The sequence below is a fragment of the Podarcis liolepis genome, assembly GCF_965112155.1.
Source record: "Podarcis liolepis genome assembly, chromosome: 5".
Lineage (NCBI taxonomy): Eukaryota > Metazoa > Chordata > Lepidosauria > Squamata > Lacertidae > Podarcis > Podarcis liolepis.
The window spans coordinates 67,809,153-67,830,796 of NC_139556.1; the positions used below are offsets into that span (position 1 = coordinate 67,809,153).

The 21,644-nt window shown below is 40.8% G+C and overlaps 2 protein-coding genes across 7 annotated transcripts in view; one reads left to right on the forward strand and one right to left on the reverse strand.

The window, feature by feature from the left end:
- HDLBP (high density lipoprotein binding protein) overlaps positions 1-21,644 on the forward strand; it is a 257,678-nt gene that overhangs the window by 183,096 nt on the left and 52,938 nt on the right. For 2 of the 4 annotated variants that reach the window (XM_083506309.1, XM_083506307.1), the window contains exon 1: positions 18,151-18,287. The exons of 1 other annotated variant lie outside the window; for it this stretch is intronic. The gene's annotated coding sequence lies outside the window, so the exon portion shown is untranslated. Of the gene's footprint in view, positions 1-18,150; positions 18,344-21,644 lie in introns of those variants that run through there. One more of the 4 variants, XM_083506311.1, reaches the window with a different exon arrangement.
- On the reverse strand, positions 1,493-18,372 carry SEPTIN2 (septin 2). Of its 3 annotated transcripts, none has more exons than XM_083506548.1 (13): positions 18,232-18,372; positions 16,376-16,403; positions 14,198-14,321; positions 13,210-13,296; positions 11,208-11,331; positions 10,156-10,290; positions 9,902-10,019; positions 8,707-8,808; positions 8,263-8,408; positions 7,235-7,318; positions 7,044-7,101; positions 5,867-5,979; positions 1,493-4,584 (listed from the first exon to the last, which is right to left on the reverse strand). In XM_083506548.1, the coding sequence occupies exons 2-12, from the start codon at positions 16,382-16,384 to the stop codon at positions 5,875-5,877; spliced, it is 1,092 nt and encodes a 363-aa protein (XP_083362674.1). In that variant the 5' UTR covers positions 16,385-16,403; positions 18,232-18,372; the 3' UTR covers positions 1,493-4,584; positions 5,867-5,874. The 3 variants fall into 3 exon arrangements, with proteins under 3 accessions (XP_083362674.1, XP_083362673.1, XP_083362675.1); XM_083506547.1 differs by lacking the exon at positions 18,232-18,372 and adding an exon at positions 17,849-17,968; XM_083506549.1 differs by lacking the exon at positions 18,232-18,372 and adding an exon at positions 17,283-17,579.

Genomic DNA, 21,644 nt, shown 5'->3' on the forward strand with positions numbered 1-21,644 from the left:
AAAAATAATACATTCTGCTTGTCAGACACCTTACTGTACTGTGTAGCCAGATTTGGGCCTTCTACCACCACTTGCAAAAAAGCATACAAATACAACATAAAATACTGCAGCAGAGGGCCCAATCAACTTACGGTATAGTTGGCCCCCAAATTCCTGTTGGTATCCCTGCAAATACTGATCACACTACAGTGGTACCTCAAGGTTACATACGCTTCAGGTTACAGACTCCGCTAACCCAGAAATAGTGCTTCAGGTTAAGAACTTTGCTTCAGGATGAGAACAGAAATCGTGCTCCAGCGACGTGGCAGCAGCAGGAGGCCCCATTAGCTAAAGTGGTACTTCAGGTTAAGAACAGTTTCAGGTTAAGTACAGACTTCTGGAACGAATTAAGTACTTAACCTGAGGTACCACTGTATTCTGAACATAAATGGACCTTGGAATCTAGCAAGCTGGTATTTCACCGAATGCGAACATTTTAAATAGAACTGTCTCTCTCAACTTCAGATGTATCAACTGTGTCTTCTCAACTTCTCTTGTGAACCCAAGAGCCTGTTGGATCAGTCCAAGGGCCCAACTAGTCCAGTTCTAACTGTGGCAAACCCTTAAGCGCACTTTCCCTTCCTGTGATTTCCAGCAACTGGTATTCAGAAGCATTACCGCATGACTGGGGAGGAAAACATAGCCATTGTCACTAGTAACCACTGATGGCCTGACACTCCATGAATTTGTCCCAATTCTCTTTTAAAGCCTTTCAAGTTGGTGATCATTGCTGCTTCTTGCGAGACTGTGTTCCACAGTTCAACCATGAGCTGCATGAAGTACTTTCTTTTATCTGTTCTGAATCTTTCAACATTCAGCTTCACTGGATGTCATAAGAGGAAGAAACTTTCTCTATCCACTTTCTCCATGCCATGCATAACCTTATAAACTTTTCTAAACTGTCTCAATTGCTGCAACCTTTCCTAATGGGGTGCTGCTTTATCCCCTTGATGATTCTGATGAACCTTTTGCAACTCTATGCCTTTTGAGGTGCACTGACCATTTGCTGCCAGTTTAAATCCCCATGAACACATATTTCCCCCCCCCAACGTGCATCACTTTACCCTTGTTTACATTTAATTCCATTTGCCATTTTAGCACCCATTCACTCAGTTTAAGCAAGTCCTTTTGGAGCTCTTCACAATCTTTTTAACAACCCTGAACACTTTAGTATCAACAGCAAATCTGGAACTGCTCACCCCTAACTCTAGATCCTTTATGAACTAGTTAAGAAGCACAGGTCCCAATACCAATCCTTGAGAGGGACTCCACTTTTTACATCTCTCTATTCAGAGAAATGCTTTTAAGTACTGAACACAAGTTATTTTATTTCACACTCTCACAGAGCTAGTTACAGAAGATTCTTTATCTTAAGCAGCAAAACAATTTTACATGTTTCATACAAGCATTTGTTCATTCTTAACTTATCCAATGAATTAAGCAGACACACGCATTATGATTTATTATTTTTATTAATAGTCTTGGCTAGTGTTAAAGTGTACAGGAAAAAATTATATGTTAATATTGTCATACAAAAATTAGCCCTTGGAATATCCAAATATTTTAGAAAAATCAATAAAAAGTGTAATAATATACTTGTAAAATTGTAACTATGTTTGTTACTTTTCTTAAAGAAATGGGTTCTGAAGTTCTGCAGAATGAATTTTTTTAGCTTGCTTCAAAACAGTCACATCTCTAAAGATACTCAACTTTTAATAAAAAAAAAATCAAACAAGAATTTTTGTAACTATTTAGTAACTAAAATTTAGCAGTTAGGACGGTTACAAGTGATCATAAAATGCCAAGACATTTCAAAATACAATTCCACAGGTAAAACCTTAATATGCAATGAGGTTCTAATCAAAGCAACCAACAAACACATGCAGATGAACATATGGAATAATTTCATAGATTATTTAATGAAAACAAAGGTATTTATAATAAAATGTTAGGCTTATACTAGTTATTTGGCACACACTACATTTTCACAACTTTTCTAATACTGGAAAATTACCATCTCAGTGCTGTATGGTTTATTATTGTAGTAACCTCTTATATAAAACACGGATAATGTGTGAACATGTTCTTGGCAAAATAAAGTCCCTCGAAGTGTGTTCAAAATAAGTAGAATAATTTAACCCCAATAATATTTATGTAAGCATATATAATACAACCATGCTCTATGGGACACAAAGAGATTTTAGTTGCTACTTTGGAAGAGGAAAGGAGGATAAAAAGAGATACCAAACTAAACTTTGTTTCATTATGATCACATTTAGTAAAAACAGTTTCCTAGAATATTTTAAAACAGGTTTTGTTGATTCTACTTAGGATATGTACATTCTGGGTTAGACCCAGACCTCTGAATGGCACTAACAAACTCCAGGGGAAAGGGAAGGGTTGGGGGAGACCAGGGGTGGCAATTTGAACCAATTTCCCCTTCACCTCCTCCTATCTACAATCTGAACATCTACTCTGAAGAGTTGGTGGGAGGGGCTCTAGAACATAGGGGGTGGCATGGAAGGCTGCAGGAAGGGGAGAAATCAGCAAAAATGTCTTGTCCTCTGCCACACAGCCCCTTGCATGTAGGGCTGCTCTGGGTTTAGCCCTAGGCTTCTACATTTCTCTTAACCTTTCTTACAAATTATATTTGTAACAAATCCTATTATTATATCTGGGATTTTAAGTTGTTGATGTGGAGTTTTAAGTAACAGTTTAGATAACATGGTAACAGATAAGAGTTAAAGGGAAATTATATATAATGATTAGAAATAGTGTCAGAATTACATGACAATATCCACATTCAGCCTTTTGGCACTGGGTGTACTGTTTAGTAACAATATATGCTGCAATAGCAATGGCTGAATTGAGCAGTATGTCAAATAGAGCCAAAAATGGGCTGTTTTTTGTTTTCTTTTTTTAAAGAAAGCCAGTAGCATACTATGAGATTTTTCCCTTTTGCACCTCTCCTGCATACATTTTTCAGTTTGAATGTTCCTTCACTTATGGCAATAAAAACTAAGCTGAGAGTAAGATCTTGTTACCGTTACCAAAAACCAAGTAAATGAAGCCTTGCTTCAAGAACAAGCATTTTCTTATCTTACCTCTAGGATAAAGGGGAAATGCAATTTAATGATTAAGCAGGATCACTTCATTTTTTTAACTGCAAATATCTATTTCTGCAGAATTGTCAAAATAAGCCACCAAGTTCACATGGGGTATTTCCCTGCTTTACTTTTAATAATCAAAATTATTGCTACTTGCTGGGACCAGCAAGTTTTTAGGCTTACTCTGTATGTACATCTTCAGCTTGATCTGTCATTATCTGCAGACCCATGCAAGAACAATAGCTTTCCTCTGTTCTCCTTAACATACTGTATATACATTACAGTATAAGGACATGAAACATATCAGATTATCAGAATAGGGGTATGAAAGCAACCAAGAGCAGGATGTCAGCACACAACCTACAGATTCACCCCAGAGTTCCTGTTGTTCCTTAAGATGAAGACTAAAAGGATGTGTTTGTTTTTAAGCACAGTGCAAATGCCCATGCATGGAGATTTTGGGGCTGCAGATAAAGAAGCTACCAGCAGCAGCCATTCTCCTGACTATGGCATCCTGGCTCTCCCTTCACTTACAGAGTATGTGCCCAAGACTGGTCTATCATGCTACTTTAAAAAATATTTGACCTTTTTAAAGACAAAGTCCCTGAAATATTATAAGATTTGCTTTCTAAGCTGCACAATGCCTTTAAAAACTATATTGGTTTTTCTTAGATAAAAACACAAAAGGTTCATGTGCGGTAGGTACTTGAAAAAATGACTATAAACCTTCGAAAGGTAGGACAGTGCAGGAGTGATACAGGCACAGAGTTCTATATGCTACTAAATATAAGAAAAAATGGCACTGAAGATTTCCATTTTGTCACTTACATTGTTACTGGATCAGCTACATGCAAAGAACTGCATCCCAGGGACCAAAAGTTCACTCAAGGCTTTAGTCACAGTCTTCTCCAGCAAAAGCTCCCAGCACTGATCTTTCATGTGAGCATTAAAAACCATATGATACTTGTGGGGATGGTGGTTTAAAGTAGTCTTAAAACTGTATGCACATTAGCCACACTAGGGTATCAGGGAAGGCTGTGGAGGAAATTCAAAGCTCATATGCGGACTTTGGACCTCAGGATTGTTATCATGGTCAGTTGATTCCTTCAGTGCAAAAAACAAACCCCAAATAGTGGTAGTAATCCATATTCAGATGAAAAATATTAGCTAGGAAGTATATATATCTTTGTAGCCAGTGTAGTAAAATCAGCTCAGTAAAAGAGTAGTAACCAAAGTTAAAAAAACTATCACGTTACACCATAACATTAAAATATTAACTATGTCTTAAGTTGTTTTCAAATGAGGCATTACAGAAATGACAATACAGTTGCACATTGAATGCGAATGGACCTCCCAAGTCACAGCAGGATAAGCTTCTCTCCTCACAAAATACGTCACTGTGTCACAAGTCTCAAATGGCTCCAATTCATGAAGGTATCTGCCAAAATGAAAATATTGAAAGGCACAACTGTTATTTAATTTACCTTTACATTTTGAAATTGAGCTGTAGTGCAAATATGAATTTTGAAATAGCTTCTCAGCCATGAATCTATGGAGCAGCAATGCTCAAAGTAAGACTTTTGCTACAAGTATTGCTTTTAAAAAGTAAGAGTGGCATGTATGTTATATCTGTGCTTTATGCCATCAAAGTGCACCACTATAGTTCTCTACTAAAAAGTTGTAAGCTATAGTACATGTGAACTCTTTTACCATGTAAATTCCTGTCAGGCAGGTTTCTTCCACCATTTTCACTATTCCTGCTTGAGTGAACCAATTTTTTAATAAGACTAAAACTGTGGCTATCAACCCTATTTTAGCTTTTGTCCTACCCCCCCCGCCCAATTCCCTTGATTAACTATTTGATTCTTCTTCCTTCTTTCACCCTCCAGTTGCTTCATGATGACTTGTTAAGTAGATGCATGAAGTTGTGTGTCTTAAGCGGAGGTAGAAAAATAAACTGCCCCCATTTAGTCTATAGTACAGGGGTTTAAATCTCCTCCCTGTGTTGTAAAAGAAAAGTAACATGGGTTGTTCCATTACTACATATTCAGCACAACATATCTCTATTGCCTCAAAGCCAAAGACTTTCTTCACTTCTATTAAATGTAGAACATTCCCATGTTCAAAGGTAAGAGAGTCACTTACATTTCTGAACTCCTCTTTTACCTCCGTCTCTCCCTACTACTAGAACACAACCCCCAGGAGATTCCCTGCAAATGAATGAGGCCCCCGGGACTGAAAAAGCTTCTGCCCCCTCCACAGCTCTTACAACATTTCCAAGTTGGGGAAACGAGGGCACAGTACTAAGGTGCCTCCATGTTTTCTCTCTTCCTGGTCTTAAAGGCCCGATTCCATGTAGGGCACAATGGGTAGTGGCATGTGCAGCCCTGCAAAATTTGCAAGGCTAACTTAGAATTACCACATTTCTGACACTGCAGCCCATGGGGGCTATCCAGGTGCTGCTGGACTGTAACCATCACCAGCTTCAGTCAGCATGGCCATTGATCAGGAATGATGGGAACTGCATCAACAACATATGGAGGGCACTACATAGGCTTTGTCTAGAGCAGGGATAGTCATATGCACACCAACACAAGCATGTAGAAAGTACTACACAAAGACTGATCCAGAAGTCAAAATGTGTTTAAGACACACAACCCTGCTTTTCTTGCATAGCAGTATTTTACAGATAATGGCTTTTCTATTAAAATGTTTCTTACCAAATAATTTAAACTTTGTGCCCATGGATGCCATCACTGTCTCCTTCTCCACCATGCCTCTGCATCTGCATCTGTGCCTGCATTCTTGCAATCATCTCCTGCATCCGACGGAGCTAGAAGAAAATGATACAATCTTTACCGTGTTTTTATTCTGAAAATATGGCTCTTCTGCAGATGTTGTTGTTGTTTTGCAAAAGTGAGTATAACAAACTGCTTTCTTCTTCCTTCCTCATTACAACAGACTATGGTACTCATAGTCTCAAAGTATGGTACTCAAAGTAGTCTCAAAAAAAAGAAAAAGAAAAGAAAAGGATGCATTTAACAGGTAGCCAAATGATTAAAATCTGCTGAACTCAGTGCTATTTAATCACAATTAAATGTACATAGGACCACAGCCTTAATTTGAAATGTACAAATCAAAGCTTGTGGCTGCAATTTTGTATTAAAGCTGCAATAATGAAGGTTTCATTTATGTTTTTTGGAATCACAAGTTCTAATGTGTGTGTCTGCACAGAGTGCACAAATAAAATGAATATTTAATTTAGCATTAAAAGAGCAAGATGGGAAACTTGCAGTTTTTAGCCATGGACATTCTAAAATGAAAATTGCTAGACAGAATAGCTATGCTCAAACAGAACACTAGGCCATGGTTTAGAATAATGAGAATGAGCTGCAGTGAACTCCAGACTAATTCTCCTCCCACTTCACCTCTGGCTTGGCCAAATGGAGATTGGAAGATTCTTTTTGTGCTCCATATTAACTACAGCTGAGCATGGCATTTGAACCCTTAACTGAAGTTAATTTTAGCAGTCATTAGCTGAAATAAGCTAGTTTCATCAACTCAAGTTTTTTCCCCTCCAACAAACCGTAGTTAATATTGATTCTTTGCGCTTGTTTCAGCACTAAACGAAGTGTAGTGAACAGTAAGCACTGGACAAAGTACAAGATTTACTGGACTTTGAGGCACCAGTTAACCTTCTCTTCTGATAGAGCATTCCCCAACCCTCTGGCAAGATATGTCTGGGGTAGACAACCAGATATGTCTTGCATGGGTAATATATATCTGGGCTTCAGTGGAAGTGTGACTGCCTTTGTCCCCTCAGGAGAACACGGAAATAAAAGAAAAACATCAATTGTGAGGTATTAGATGTATTTTAAGTAAAAATAAAATCCTTACTTCAGCTTCCTTTTCCAGCAAGATTTGGTCTTTGTTAACTTCTTCATCTTCAACCTTCCTATATACAGGGAAGGAAGAGGAACAAATAGACAGAGAAATAGCTTTTTATTAGATCTTTTTGAAAGAAAAGTATCACCACCGCACATCAAGGCAATTCAATGGAACTGCAGAAACAAAGAAGAGGTACCAACCTGCCACCTTTTTTAAGTCTTTCAGAACGGAAATTTTCATAGTGAAGGTCTTGAGTAACTTCCTGGAGATCCTGCATGTGAGTGCTGGAAAAACAAAGAAGCACAATGCTATATATAGTTTGTGACCAAGAGCTAGAATGGATGTGAAGGAATTCTGGCAAAATATGCAGTGTGAGGGAAAGGTTGGGGAGTAGGAAAAGCTGGGAGAGTCTGAGGACTGTGCTTTTACATTCTGTAGGGGAAAATCATCCTGGACAACAGACCTGTACAAGATGCAGAAGTCTTACCCATGGATCACCAAGGCTAGCTTTTCGCACACAGTTCTGAACATAGTTTATGCAAATTAGCAAAGCTAATATCGCACCAACACTATAAAGTACATGGCCTCACCCAAAGAATCTTGGGAATTGTCATACCCCCAGCCCTGTCCAGTCCTTCTCAGAAAACTACACATTTGAAAACTAACTTTAGAAGAAGTAATGCAATGTAAAGTTATAGAAATCTGACTGGTGAATGTTCTTTCTGGACAAAATAACCATGCTAAAGACAACAACATCAATATCATTTCCATAAACCATGCAATTAACCAAGAACACATATTCAGCTCATTTTCTTTTGTGGTCCAATTTCTAAACAGTCAGGAGAAAGGATAGGGCAAAACAAACCAAGCAAATTTATGTAAATTCAGCTAATGCTTTAAAAAGCACATTCCCTATATGGCTGTTTGACACTGCAGTATAGGGGGTTTCAACTTTTATATTGTTTGTCAAGATTAGCTAACTTGTGCAAGGCCCAAGCCAAAAGTCAAATCTAACAGCAAAATTTCTGGCAAGATTCTTTCTAGAATTGCCATGTGGTATAGCATTTAAAGAGAGTGATGATTCTGAACTTCTGCCCCCTGAAATTATTTTAATCCTGTTAATAATCAGGGAGAGATACTAAGCCTCCTTAAAAGTTCTTGTTGAATGTTTATGTGGGGAAGATGAAGTAACAACGGATAAAGTAATGAAGTAAAGTAATATGCTTACATTAGCATGGTTCTTAGCTTTAAGAAGTCATTATGCTCTGGGTTCTCCACTTCAACAACTCCCCAAGGATAGAGGCGACCTCTAACCTTTTTGCCTTTGGCCTCAATCAGCTGATTGGATCCCACTACACAAAATGGAATGCTGGTCTGAAATTGAACAGGATAAAACAAATATGTTACAACCATATGGTACTTTCCTATGCAAGTAGTTCCATAGCAATAACCACCATCTCAAGCATTCAAATGAAGTGGTCAATTACTTTATTAGACATGGGAGCTTAGGAGCATAAGTTGTGTAGATGAACTGCAATAGAGGACAAATCTTATCTGAAGGTGTTTCATTTACAACTTGAGGACAACTGGGAACAGTCTATAAAGAGGAGGACATATGGCATATGGTCCATTCAATGCATCACTGTTTCTCCACCACTGATACAGGCTTTACCTTCAGAAGCCTGGTCTGTTCTTTAAAGTCCTCATCCTCATCTGATTCAGCATCAGGCAAGTGATATATCTTGATACTATGTTCTTCAATTTCATCTAGAATCTGAGCATAAACAAACAAAAAACAAAACAAAATTAAACAAAAACAAAAAACAAAGGCATATGGGCCAATCTCAAAGGCTGCAGGCTGTTATGCCAAGCCCTGACTTGAAGTGCAACAAGTAGTAGTAGTAGTAGTAACAACAACAACAACAATTTTTATACCAAAACTTCAAACATTAAAAACTTCCTGAAACAGGGCTGCCTTCAGATGTCTTCTAAAATTCAGGTAGTTGTTTATTTCCTTGACATCTGACAGGAGGGCATTCCACAGGGCGGGCGCCACTACCAAGAAGGCCCTCTGCCTGGTTCCCTGTAACCTCACTTCTTGCAGTGAGGGAACCGCCAGAAGGCCCAATGACTCCCTCGAGAACAAACTAGATCTCCCATTGACCAAAGACTGTCTCTAGCCTTAGATATCCCAACAGCCTCCCCAGAGCCATCTCCGGGGTATCCCGCAGAGATGCCCTTTGCGTTCTTGTCATTTCAACCAGCAACAGAAGAGTCTGAGGGAGAGGTTGAGCCATCTTTGTCCTCAAGAGCTCAAGTGTCTAAAGATTCAAGTTCAGGCCACAGACCCACAATGAAGTGTGCTTCTGAGAGCCCTAAGTCACCTTGTAGTAAAACCCCAAGTTGGGAGTAAGGATACCCTTAAAGACCAGCAGCTGGCCTGCAACAACCCTTACTTTGAGCTTCCTAACTGCTGGAACAGCACAGACCTCTAGCTCCCTGAATTATCTTGCCTAAACTAGATCTCCTTGGCTGCTGACTCCTGATTCCTTCTGATTCTGACCCTGGGTGATGTTTTGGACTTCAACTGATTACTCATGCCTGACCCTGTCATGTGTTTGACTTTGCATGCTTGACTTATCCTACCATTGTTTTGTAATTTCATACACCAGACTGTAATCTCCTTGAACTCTACAGACTTGGGGCAGTCCACCCATAGACTGCACTTGCTAAAGCTGGGCAGAGGTACAATAGCCCCCCCCCCACTGCATCCCTCCATGACCTCCAAGCAGCTACTGAAATTTAAAGCTTTCCTTGGATTCAACATGACACAAAAAACTACAGTTGAAAAGTTTGCCAAAACTTACCCTTTTCTTCAGTCTTTCTCGCTCCTTCAGAGTAAGAGTATCGGCTTTTGCAATTACAGGCACAATATTCACTTTGTTGTGTATGGCTTTCATGAACTCAACATCCAAGGGCTTAAGTCTAAAAATAATAGTGTTAGAATTTTGAGTTATTTACATAGTTTTTTAAAAATAAAAAGCCTAATATTATGCATAAAGATTAGGCCACTGTATAAAATATTTTTTTACTAAAAAACTACAAGTACTGCTATACATACCCATGACCAAATGGTGAAATGAAATAGAAGCAGCAGTGAACTCTATTGTCTACAATATGCCGTCTGTTCAAACCACTCTCATCATGAAGGTAACGCTCAAACTGCTCATCAATATAGGATATAATGGTCCTGAAACTTAAATAAAATACCACATTTATGTAAACATCCCTTTTCTGCAATGCTGAGCAATAGTTGCTCATGCCAAATCAAGCAATTATTTAGAAAGAGCAGTATCAAAAAGGAATGAAGCTATTAATAGCTCTTTAAATCCACTCCAAAAAAGTACACATGTATATGTGTGTGTGTGTATACATATAAACAAAATATGTATATCCACCAAATATAAGACTTTGGGTGGTATCCAAATGTATTGCTCGGTTGATGGTAAGGTTGAAAAAGGCCTGACGTATCCTCCTGAGGATTTTTTGGGGGGAGGGGGGACAGGGGAGCACTGGCAATTGATTCCTGCTCTGTTGCATGAAGGGAAGATTTACCATCAGCCGAGGAACACCTTTAAATGCAATCCTATGCTTATATGACAGAGGTCCAGGAAAGTTAGGAAATGATGAAGAGATGCACACTGAACTGTGGAATTGGCAATGAGCACAAACAAAAACACAATATTTCCAGCCAACAGATGCTAAAGAACAGAAGTAGAAGCTGTTTCAACACAGCATGCTGCACTATGAGGCTGCAAGACATTACTTACAGAATGAAATCAGGTTTTGAAAGAGGACTTGGTGGAGTGGGAGAAAATGGAGGTCCTAATCATAATTAAGTTTTTCAGTACCTGCCCCAAACAGACCTATTACATATAATCAGTCAGTAGATTTATATGCTGCATTTTCCAGATTTGATCACAAAGTGGTTGGAGGAAAAAAAACCCATGCTAAATACACTAACCAATACATACAGGAATAATAGTTCAGCAAGTGACAATTCATTCAAGATATATCAAAGGAAATTAAGTTGCCAACAAGCCAATTAATGAATTCAAGAACTGAACATCTTTGAGTACATATTTTTGACCTATGGTCAAGTATATAACATACCAATCTCGACAATTGATGGCATCACCGTATCCTGGTGTATCTACCACAGTTAGACGGAGCTTTACACCCCTTTCCTCAATTTCAACTGTTGAAGCTTCAATCTGCACAGTCCTTTCAATTTTCTCTGGAAAGGCAACAAAATGTGATCTCAGGATGGCTGAAGGCAAAATTAAGAGCCTTTGAAGCAAGATCAAGAATCATCAGTAACTAAGTATCTAGCTAAACTACAGCTGAGCCACGAACAGCAAAATAATCTGTATTTTTAACCACAGTGGTACCTCCGATTACGAACTTAATCCGTTCGGAGGTCCGTTTATAAACTGAAACTGCTCGTAACATGAGGCATGCTTTCGCTAATGGCGCCTCCTGCCGCCGCCGCACGAATTCTGCTCGCACCCCGGGGCAAAGTTTGCAACAAGAAGCATCTACTTCTGGGTTAGCAGAGCTCATAAGCCACAGCATTCGCAAGGAGGATGGTACGTAACACGAGGTTCCACTGTATTGGTTATATCGTAGAATTAAAAAGTTTAAAGTCTCCAAGGCCTTCTGGTACAAAAGGAAAGACATCTTCTCCCCCACCCTAAAACAGATCAATCTATATGGCCTTGATCACAATTTGCTATGAGCCCAACAAGGTTTTCTGTTGAGCAAATACATGCAAGTGTCAAAAGCAAGAGACTCAAACTACAAGATACAAAGGAAGGGCAAAAGAAACAAGGCCTAACATCAAGGCTAAAATAGTTAGTAAATGGGGAATAACTCCCTCATGAGGAATACTGCATTGCATTCTGACTTTTGAACTTTATCAGTATTTTTTGAAGATCAAAAAGGGGAAAGATGAAAGGAAACAATTATAAATGATTTACTATAAAAAAGTAAGAGCCTTCATCTAGGACTATTGTGTCAGAAACAGTGGTCTTATTCACATGTCCAGCTTAAACATAAGGTTATGAGGATGAGTCACAGTGAGCATTGGATTCATGCCCTATCCCCTTGAGAGTGGATGAGAAGGGATTGGGTTGTTTTAGATAAAATTCAATTTAGTGTTATGCCTCAACCCTAAAATGTGCTGAATGCAAACTACACCGAATGAAAAATTCTAAGCTCTTTGATGCTGCACCAGAGAGGGAGGGAAGGAAGAGGACACGAGCCCAGGACCTACCTTGTCTCATTCATGCTAAACTACAGTTTAATACAGTGGTACCTTGGGTTAAGAAGGGACGCGGGTGGGCTGTGGGTTAAACCACAGAGCCTAGGAGTTGCCAATCAGAAGGTCGGCGGTTCGAATCCCCATGACAGGGTGAGCTCCCGTTGCTCGGTCCCTACTCCTGTCTACCTAGCAGTTCGAAAGCACGTCAAAGTGCAAGTAGATAAATAGGTACCGCTCCAGCGGGAAGGTAAACGGTGTTTCCGTGTGCTGCTCTGGTTCGCCAGAAGCGGCTTAGTCATGCTGGCCACATGACCCGGAAGCTGTACGCCGGCACCCTCGGCCAATAAAGCAAGATGAGCACCGCAACCCCAGAGTCGGTTATGACTGGACCTAATGGTCAGGGGTCCCTTTACCTTGGGTTAAGAACTTAATTCGTTCTGGAGGTCTGTTCTTAACCTGAAACTGTTCTTAACCCAAGGTACCACTTTAGCTAATGGGGCCTCCCGCTGCCGCGCGATTTCTGTTCTCATCCTGAAGCAAAGTTCTTAACCTGAGGTACTATTTCTGGGTTAGCGGAGTCTGTAACCTGAAGCATCTGTAACCTGAGGTACCACTGTATTATGTTCAAACCAGCCAAGTGGCTTTCATGAAATTGTTTTCAACTGCTCAGAAGTCTGCAAAAAGCTTTGTGTATTTTTATGGCCACATGGGGTAAGGAACAAGGCACTTAACTGGTACAAAACTGCATTAAGCACCCATGACTGGAAGTCCCCCCGCTTTTCAATCCTGGCTTACACAAATTTAGTGTTTAATAAGATTCAAAAACAGAAGACACCAAAATTTCATGTTTACCAGCTGCTCCTGGGATTATTCTTTCTGGATAGAGATCTGTTAAGAACAGGCTGTTTATTAGAGTAGATTTTCCCAAGCCAGATTCACCTAAGAATCAATTTGAAAATAAAACCGTAAGAAAGTATTACATATTAATGAATCAGCAGAAGGTTGGACCTTTTACTATTGTACATTGTTACCTATTTCATTCCAAACTTGGCAACAGACAATGAACAGTTAATATTCTTCAGGCTTACAAAGCACACCTTCTAAATAAGTTAGTATTGTGACAATTATTTTCAGTGTTCCCTGCATGTAGGAACAAGCTCTTTCTGGGAGAAACCCAGTTATGGGGAAAGCTTCACATCTTGACATTTTGCCTATCAGACATCTTAATACTTGTGTGTGTTCCCAGACTTATTTTTGGGAACTCCAAACCATCTGCAAAAGAAATTACTAATATGGATATGGCAAAAAATGTGTGCAATTTTTTGTGTAATGTTATCTTGTTATCCTGCCCTGTTAACAGTATCAATGAGGGGCAGGCTATAAATCGTTTAAATAAATAATTAAGGAAGGCAGCATTGTTTCAGATGGTGGCACGGATCTAATTTGCACTGCAAGTTAGCATCACTATAATAATCTTTACAAATGTTTGGACAATTTTATCTAAAATCCCACATTAACTGTTTATTCTTTCATGTGCTGGAGCATTGAATGGGTTACCCAGAAGTTGCATGATCAACTTTCCTGATTCCCTAATTTTACTTCCCAAGAGGCATTTCCGAATCCTGCTATCAGAGAACCTTAAAAAAGATTTCAGCAATGGAAGCTGGCCCACTATTCTATAACTGAGTTACAGATTCTTTAACAGGTTCAGATTTATACCTGCTAGTTCTTGTGAATAATGATTACTTCAGATATAACGTCTATACAGGATCTTCAAGAACAAAATTATGAATAATTACTAAATTCTACTTTAATTTATTAAAATAAAAAGTGAGCTTACCAACCACCATAAGGGTGAACTCAAAGCCTTTTTTCACAGACTTCCGATGAACCTGGTTTGGAAGGTTTGCAAATCCAACATAACCAGGAGTTTCTGGATTTGTAAACTTTTCAGCAGGCTGTTGCTGAAAAGAGAGGAATGTAAATTACAGATTATTAGTTTAAATACTATTACATTCTGCTATTTAGAAGTGGAAAAATTGTTCATGGAAAAGCTACCTACTCTCTACACCTCCTCTGATTGTTCCTTCCTCTTGACTCCAATTGTGGAGTCTGGCCTGGCTCAAAAAAATCATTCCAGGCTTCTTACACCACAATTTATTACAACAGAAGTATCAGGACTGAAACCCTTTTTCCCTTGCCCCTCTTTGCCATTAACAAACTCTGGCTTGTTTTAAGACAGAATTCCTAACACAGGTGTACCTAGGGTCCCTTGCACCCTTCGTAAGGAGCTGTGTTGGCACCTCCCCTCCCCCATCCGGAAATATCACTTTACTGCAGAAGACAGGAAGCTTTTCCTGCATTTGATCTCACCATGACAGCAGCGTCACATTGTCACACACACATATATGTCATGCACTCCATAATCCAATATCCAATTTCTGCACTCCTGACAAGGGGTGGGTTTTGCTAGCCCCTAGGTACGCCTCTGATTCTCAACTCTGACATAGCCATGATTTTCAACCAAAAAGGAGGGAGGAGTGTTTGGCCCAGACACAGGACAGAGGGAGTGCATCTGTTCCTGCTTCTAGGGCTCTCAGCAGTTTTTTATACTGTTGGCTACAGTATCTTCCTGGACTAGCTCTGTTGGATAGTTTTAGGGGCACTTTTTTAGTGGTTCTATCCCTACCTGTAGGGCTGTGCCCGGAGAATAACATTGGGGGATTGCATCTCAGTCCCATGATCCTTGTGCTATTGTATTCCGCAGGGCACAATCTTGTTGCCAATACGCTGCTGTCAGTAGCAGCTATTACAAGTTATGGGGCAAAGCATAATCAGTACACTGGTGGTATGTAGCTCTATTTCTCCATAACATCTGAGTTAGGAGAGGCTGAACATAAACTGAGTCTGAACCCCAGACATTGGAGTCACTGTGAGTGAGTGGTTCCGCTGTCAGAGAAAATGACCAGTTGCTTCCTCTGGCTGCAGTTGCACTCAGACTGAAAGAACAGGTTTGTAGTTTGTGGATGCTCCTGAATCAATCTCTCTCACTTGAGGCTAAGGCAGTCTCAGTGCCTAGAAGAGCCTTTTACCAGCTACAGATTGTATGCAAACTACGGTCATTATTGGATAGAGATTAGCTGGCCATGATGATTCATGCATTGGCAACTTCAAGACTTGATTATTGCAAATGCAGTCTACGTGGTGCTACCTTTGTCCTTGGTCTGGAAGCTCCAGGTGTAAAGTTATGCAGCTAAACTTTTGGTGGGGGGAAACTACTGTCAGAACATAAATTGAGTGCTTAAAATCCTGCATTGACTGCCAATATGTTACCAGACCAAGTTAAAGGTTATTGTACAAATATACACTGACCTTTTGGTCTAAGATACCTTAAGGAGTGCCTGATTCTTTATACCTCAGTTTGATCACAGAGATCTTTGAGGGATGCTTTGTTTGTTGACCCCCATATGGCTCAGATGCGCAGCTCAGGTCCACCAGGAGCTGTGCAATCAGTTCTGCGCAACTTCACCTTGGCTAAGATCAGACAGGCATCCTCCCTGTTGAAATTCAGGTGCTTGATAAAGGCTTTAAAGTAAATTTGATTAGGCCTATTTTCTGTTTACCTGTGGTTTCTATACTTTTAAGCAGCATATTATTTGACTTATCCACTGCTTTATTTATTGTTCTGTAACCTGCTTTGAGACAATTTATGGTGAAAAGTGACGTATAAGTATTGGAAATAATAATTAAAAAATAATAAATAGAAATAGTACTAAGTGACATGGTAAAAAGACTGCGGGAGAAAACATGACTCTTCTTATTTCCATAGAGGTAGAAGTAGTTTTTAAAAATCCATCCAATCCATCACCTAACATGGATTAACATGGAGATTTTTTTAGAGAGCATAAAAGCAATGTGATTATATTCCTTCATTAGTTAATTTAGCACACCAGTATCATATAAATGTTTATTCAAAGAACAAACCATCAAAATAGTTATGAGCAAAGGCACATCTTACCTTGGACATGTTTATGGAGGTGAAGAATCTGGGGGGAGAGATCAGTTTTAATCCGAGATATTTAAAAACAGGTCTTTGAGAGATTATACAAAATTTGAAAAAAAAACACCCACAGAAAATTGTCGTTTAAAATTGATAAAATCTTATTACATTTCTGTGAAAAGGAGCAAGTGAAAGAGACTTTGGTAAAATGGCAAAAACTGAAGAGATGTCAACCAATAAAAGAAAATGATCAAAATGGGAAAAGTTAGTAATTTAATAATGTCATGTCTACATGCTTGAGTGTAATTTTGGGAACACATTTTGAAGTTGTGACTTAAGCACCAACATCCATAATATCCTGCAGAATAGGAGTGCGAAATCCGAGTGGAATTCCTAATAATTAAATACTGCATATGCCTGTTTCAATAGGAAATAGCTCTCTGTGGACATCAGAATTATGTATGGAGCTGAACCCGCCCACGACTGGAATGTGGGTCCCCTGAGAGCTTTCCACCCAGCATGTCCTCAACCTACAAAGGTTTTGCCCCTACAGCTCATACATGCACAAGTGGAGAACTATTGTTGGGGGAGAATTTTCATTTCGCTCGTAACTCAACTTTGCAGCATAAGCGCTGAGGAAGTTATCCAAACAGATGCAGGAGTCGGGAGAACGTAATCAAGACTCCCACTCCGTAAGCGAGAATCGCACATCCTCTGCAAACTGCCCCCTAGAAGGCCCACCCAGCACGTCACTCCTGCTCTTTCAGTACACACGACACATCCCCAACCTCCAACCGGAAATCTGTCGCTATACAGAGCGAACACAGCTGTGCTGTTCTTCTCCGCAATGGCATTTTTTAAATCCTCCTCTTTCGAGGGCAAGGCGCCCCCGCCCCCCCGTCTCTCTTGGAGGAGAAACACCCACCGGAGCTATGAACCCTTCCCAATTCACAAGCGATTTTCCTCCCTCGCCATTCTGTACTTGACTGGTAGCGTGGGAAGGAGCACCCGATGGTCATCTAGTCTCCACCCCCCCCACAATACAGTGATCGCAAGTGTTTTTGAGAGCCCCTTTCCCCGATGCTTTTTCGTCACGTTTGCAGTCAACTAAACTTGCTGACCCATCTGCCTTTTTGGCGGCGGAGAAACAGCGTCAGTCGCAACCCCTTTCCTCCCCACACACCCCTTTCCCCATTTCCTTCCAGCCCTCTGTTTCCTACTCCCATCCGCTGCCCTGCATTTCGTGGCGAAAATGCCGCCCGGGAGACAGCGGAGGGGCTGAAACCAGAGCAAGGGATGGCGAGGGGGGGCGGGGTCTTTCTCGCCTGAAAAGCGAGGTTTCCCCTCTCCCCTCACAGAGAAGACAGGCAGCGGCTCCCAGCGGGCCACAAGAACGCACGCGGGCGCGCGCCGAGGGAAGGAGCCCGTGGCCACCATCCCCCCCGCGGTTGCCCAGCCCCAGAGAGAACCTCCTCACGGGCAACGCCTTACCTGGCAGCCGCGCCCCGTCCTCGCTTGCTAAACCGCCGCCGCAAATCTTCGAACCCGCCCAACCGCTTCACGGAGTTCAGCGGCGCATGCGCGCTGGCGCCTTCCCACCCCCTCCCGCGGCCTGTGTCCTTAACCCGTCTCCATCCGCAGCGTGAGGCAAAGACAAGCCTCTTCGCGAAGAGCGCCCCCGCCCCGCGGCCCAGCCTTCGCACGCGACAAAGGCATGGGGGGGGGTAGTAACAAAGGCGCGTGCGCGACTCAGCCAATACTGGCTCGCTCAGCCCCGCCTCCCCCAGTTGCTATAGTGATACCCGAGGGCAAGGATGGGGGGGAGGAGTTTCCCCCTTTATCTTGGCGGGTCACGCACAATCCCTTTCCTTTACCAAGATGGCGGCTGGTCCTTCGTATTCGGCATAGCTGTGCTGCGAGCCCATGCGAGGTAAGAACGTATGCCTCCCGCAGGCCAGCCAGAACGTAAAGCGTGGAGCGGTAAAGGTATACACGGAGCAATTTGCTAGTTTGACCTTTCTTTTCATGAAGGTTTTGTGGCTATGGCGAGATCACATTACCGGAACAGGGCCTGCAACGCGCGGGAGCTCCGAAATTAACCCTCATTAGTAACTCTATGGTGTCTTCAATTTCAATTGGCTGCTGAAGGGCACGTGGTGTCACTTGCCCAGTACCATAGAGAGTGCGGGAATGAGAGGTCGTAGGGGGGGGATAGTCTAGAGGTGACCAGCTGTGGGGGTTCCTTTGCATTACTTCGTATTAGGTTCCGAACGGTGAACCTTGCGCTTGTCTCTTAACCCAGTAATTCATTGCAAGCCGGGAAAACTATCAGTGATCTCGAGCCCGTCTTTTCCACTCCCACAGAAGCAAAAGCATGTGTGTAAAATGTTCCCTACTATAGTTTAGGATGGCCAGATACAATTCTCACAAAAGGGATGGTGTCTTTCCTCATCCCTACATACCAACCACCTAGCAAATGCCATATATTAAGCTACTGCTAATGTACAGAAGCCCTGCTCTCCTTTGCACCTGGTGACCCTGTTATGTTCATAGACTACTGAGACCCATACAATGGAGAATTTAGCACTTGTTCATACTATTTTCTGCAAGGCCGACACATCTCTGGCTTTGAAAAGCCCTTCATCTCGGTTTTGTGCTGTGCTTAAATTACAAAGGCCAGCTGTTTTTGTGAATTTGATGTTGGCCCAGGCTACAATAGCTTCCCCATTTGCCACTTTACAGATTTTATTATATCTTTTTATAACATTTATTTAATATTTTTTTGTTATACGTATCTGAAAATAAGTCTCATTGAACTCTGCAGGACTTACTTTAGAGTAGCCATGCATTAGAGTGTACTGCAGCAAGACAACATTACCATCCTTATTAGTAGTCCTGGGTTTGCATGTTATGAATTGGTAGCTTGCTAATGAATAAAAGAATAGATGCAGAAGAGTAGCAATAAGCAGGATATTTTTGCAACAAAGGTAGAAACTTCCAAAGCTCTGTAATTAGACAAGAATTATTTAACTTAGTAATAAATGATTAGGAACTGGTATGAACTACAAGATAACCATTTGCAGAATTTGAGTTGGTGTGATCTCAGCAAAATATGAAGAGCTTGAAACGGAACTCTTCAAATCAGGTTAGTGAGTAACAGAAAATGCAGATTCAGTTGCTAATCCCCTGCAAATTTACTTTAAAGCAATTTTTGTTTTGCATGATGGGACATGCAACACAATCCTGCGTGTTTTTACTTAGAAGTAAGGTCTACTGGCTGAATGACAGCTTTCTTCTGAATAACTATTTAGAATATCATTCCCAACATACACTGCTAAAGTTTGGTCTGCAGTCATATCCCCTACTTGCATTCTTCCTCAATGAAGCCTAAATGTGTAACAGCATTTGCTTCCACTTCTCTCTTACTACCAGTTCCTATCCTGTTCCTAGTCTCTGTCACTTATTGTCTCAAATACCAACAGAATGTAGATTTCAAAAATGCAAGGAACTGGGCTCTTCACATACTCAAAATACAGCATGCATATTTAACAGTATTTTATTTTTTAAAAAACTTGTATCTAGTATGGTCTACATTAGGAGTCAGCAAACTTTTTCAGCAGGGGACCAGTCCACTGTCCCTCAGACCTTGTGGGGGGCCAGACTATATTTTTGGGGGGAAATGAACGAATTCCTGTGCCCCACAAATAACTCAGAGATGCATTTTAAATAAAAAGACACATTCTACTCATGTAAAAACATGCTGATTCCCAGACGGCCAGGTTTAGAAGGTGATTGGGCTGGATTCGGCCCCTGGGCCTTAGTTTGCCTACCCATGGTCTACATGGTGAATTATGTTTTTTTGAATAATTCAGTATTCTTCCTGGTCAGATAGCACGAATTCAACTATTGCCTTATAACTTCTTGAAGAATACTGAGACAGCCATTTTTAAAAAAATGCTTTTTTTTGTCCCTTGTAGCTTTTCACTTCTCTTAAGCAATGCAGATAATTTAAACACACATCCATAAACATTTCAAATGAAGAAACCACTCTTAATATTAAGATTGCTTAGATAATGGCCTAGTTGGGATGATTTTATCTCAGTTTAATAAGCCGAGATACGTACAAGCCTTTTTCATGTACACAGCCCCTTCACTCCTCCCTTTGTGGTATGAGTAATCAAACTAGGAAGTCTCACTGATTAATCTTGGTTTCCCATTTCATCTGTACCAGGGAACTGTGATTACCAGCTTTTGAACACGCCAGGCTAGTAACTCATAGTTACTGAAGTTAATAGCCAGAATTTCCTGACTTTGTTGAAATGATAAACCATAGAGACTCCCTCACTTGATTGCTGAAGCCATAATAAAGGAAGGTGTGAAGGAATTGTGTGCGTGGACAAAATATGAAGTATGACTCTCTGAATGTGGTCAATCAGTTTAACGACAGAAGAAGTTCTTAGCTTCCCTATTTGGAAATTTTCCTTTCCCTTGAGATACTTACTGGTTAAGTTTGGTGTACAGATATTTAACTTCCAGCTACCAATGAATACTGTGGGTGAAAGGTGTATGTACAGTGTATGAAAGTTTTCATATCACTTGAAACAACACATTTACACAGTTCATATTGAGCAGTTAAATCATATTGAGCACAAGTAAGCTAATAGATCCAAACTGTAGATAAATTTGTATTGAATTGCAGCTTTATGGTGAAATAAACATCAAATGTGGCAGAGGTCCACAAATGTTGACTTGGCTAATGAACCAGCTGTCATGTCTGGCCAATCCCTCCCTTCTCCCAAGGCTTCAGACTTTCACCCAAGGGAAAAGTGAGAACTTATTTCATTTGCACTGGCATATGGAGAACGTATATGGCAGGAATATCTCTTCAGAAGAAATCCCTGTTATTTTTGTCCAGACTGCCGCACAAGTGAAAACTGTCAGGTGGGAATCTTGTGCTGAGTGTCCTGAATGCCAGAGGGCCTGCAGTGAGTTGGCAAGTGGAGTTATGCAAGCCTGAACCCTCCGGTATTAAGCCTATCTTGCTGCATGGGCTGGGCCAGCCTTCCCCAAACTGGTGCCCTCCAAAGATTGTTAGACCTAAACATTGTTAGTCCCTGCCAGTATCACCAGTTGCCAGGGATGATGAGAGTTATAGTGCAAAACATTTGGAGGGCACCAGGTTGGGGAAAACTGGATGAGACACTCTAGTCACTGATGGTATTATCATGCAGCATTCTATCTTCAAATGTAATTACAAACTCTTAGCCATCTTTATGGTCACAAATTC

Excerpts from the sequence above, each read along its gene's own strand:
- SEPTIN2 (XM_083506548.1), bottom strand. Across the intron at positions 11,332-13,209 it reads AATAATCCCAGGAGCAGCTG|AGAAAATTGAAAGGACTGTG; the intron begins GTAAACATGAAA and ends TTGCCTTTCCAG. Across the intron at positions 7,319-8,262 it reads AAGCTAAGAACCATGCTAAT|CACTCACATGCAGGATCTCC; the intron begins GTAAGCATATTA and ends TTGTTTTTCCAG.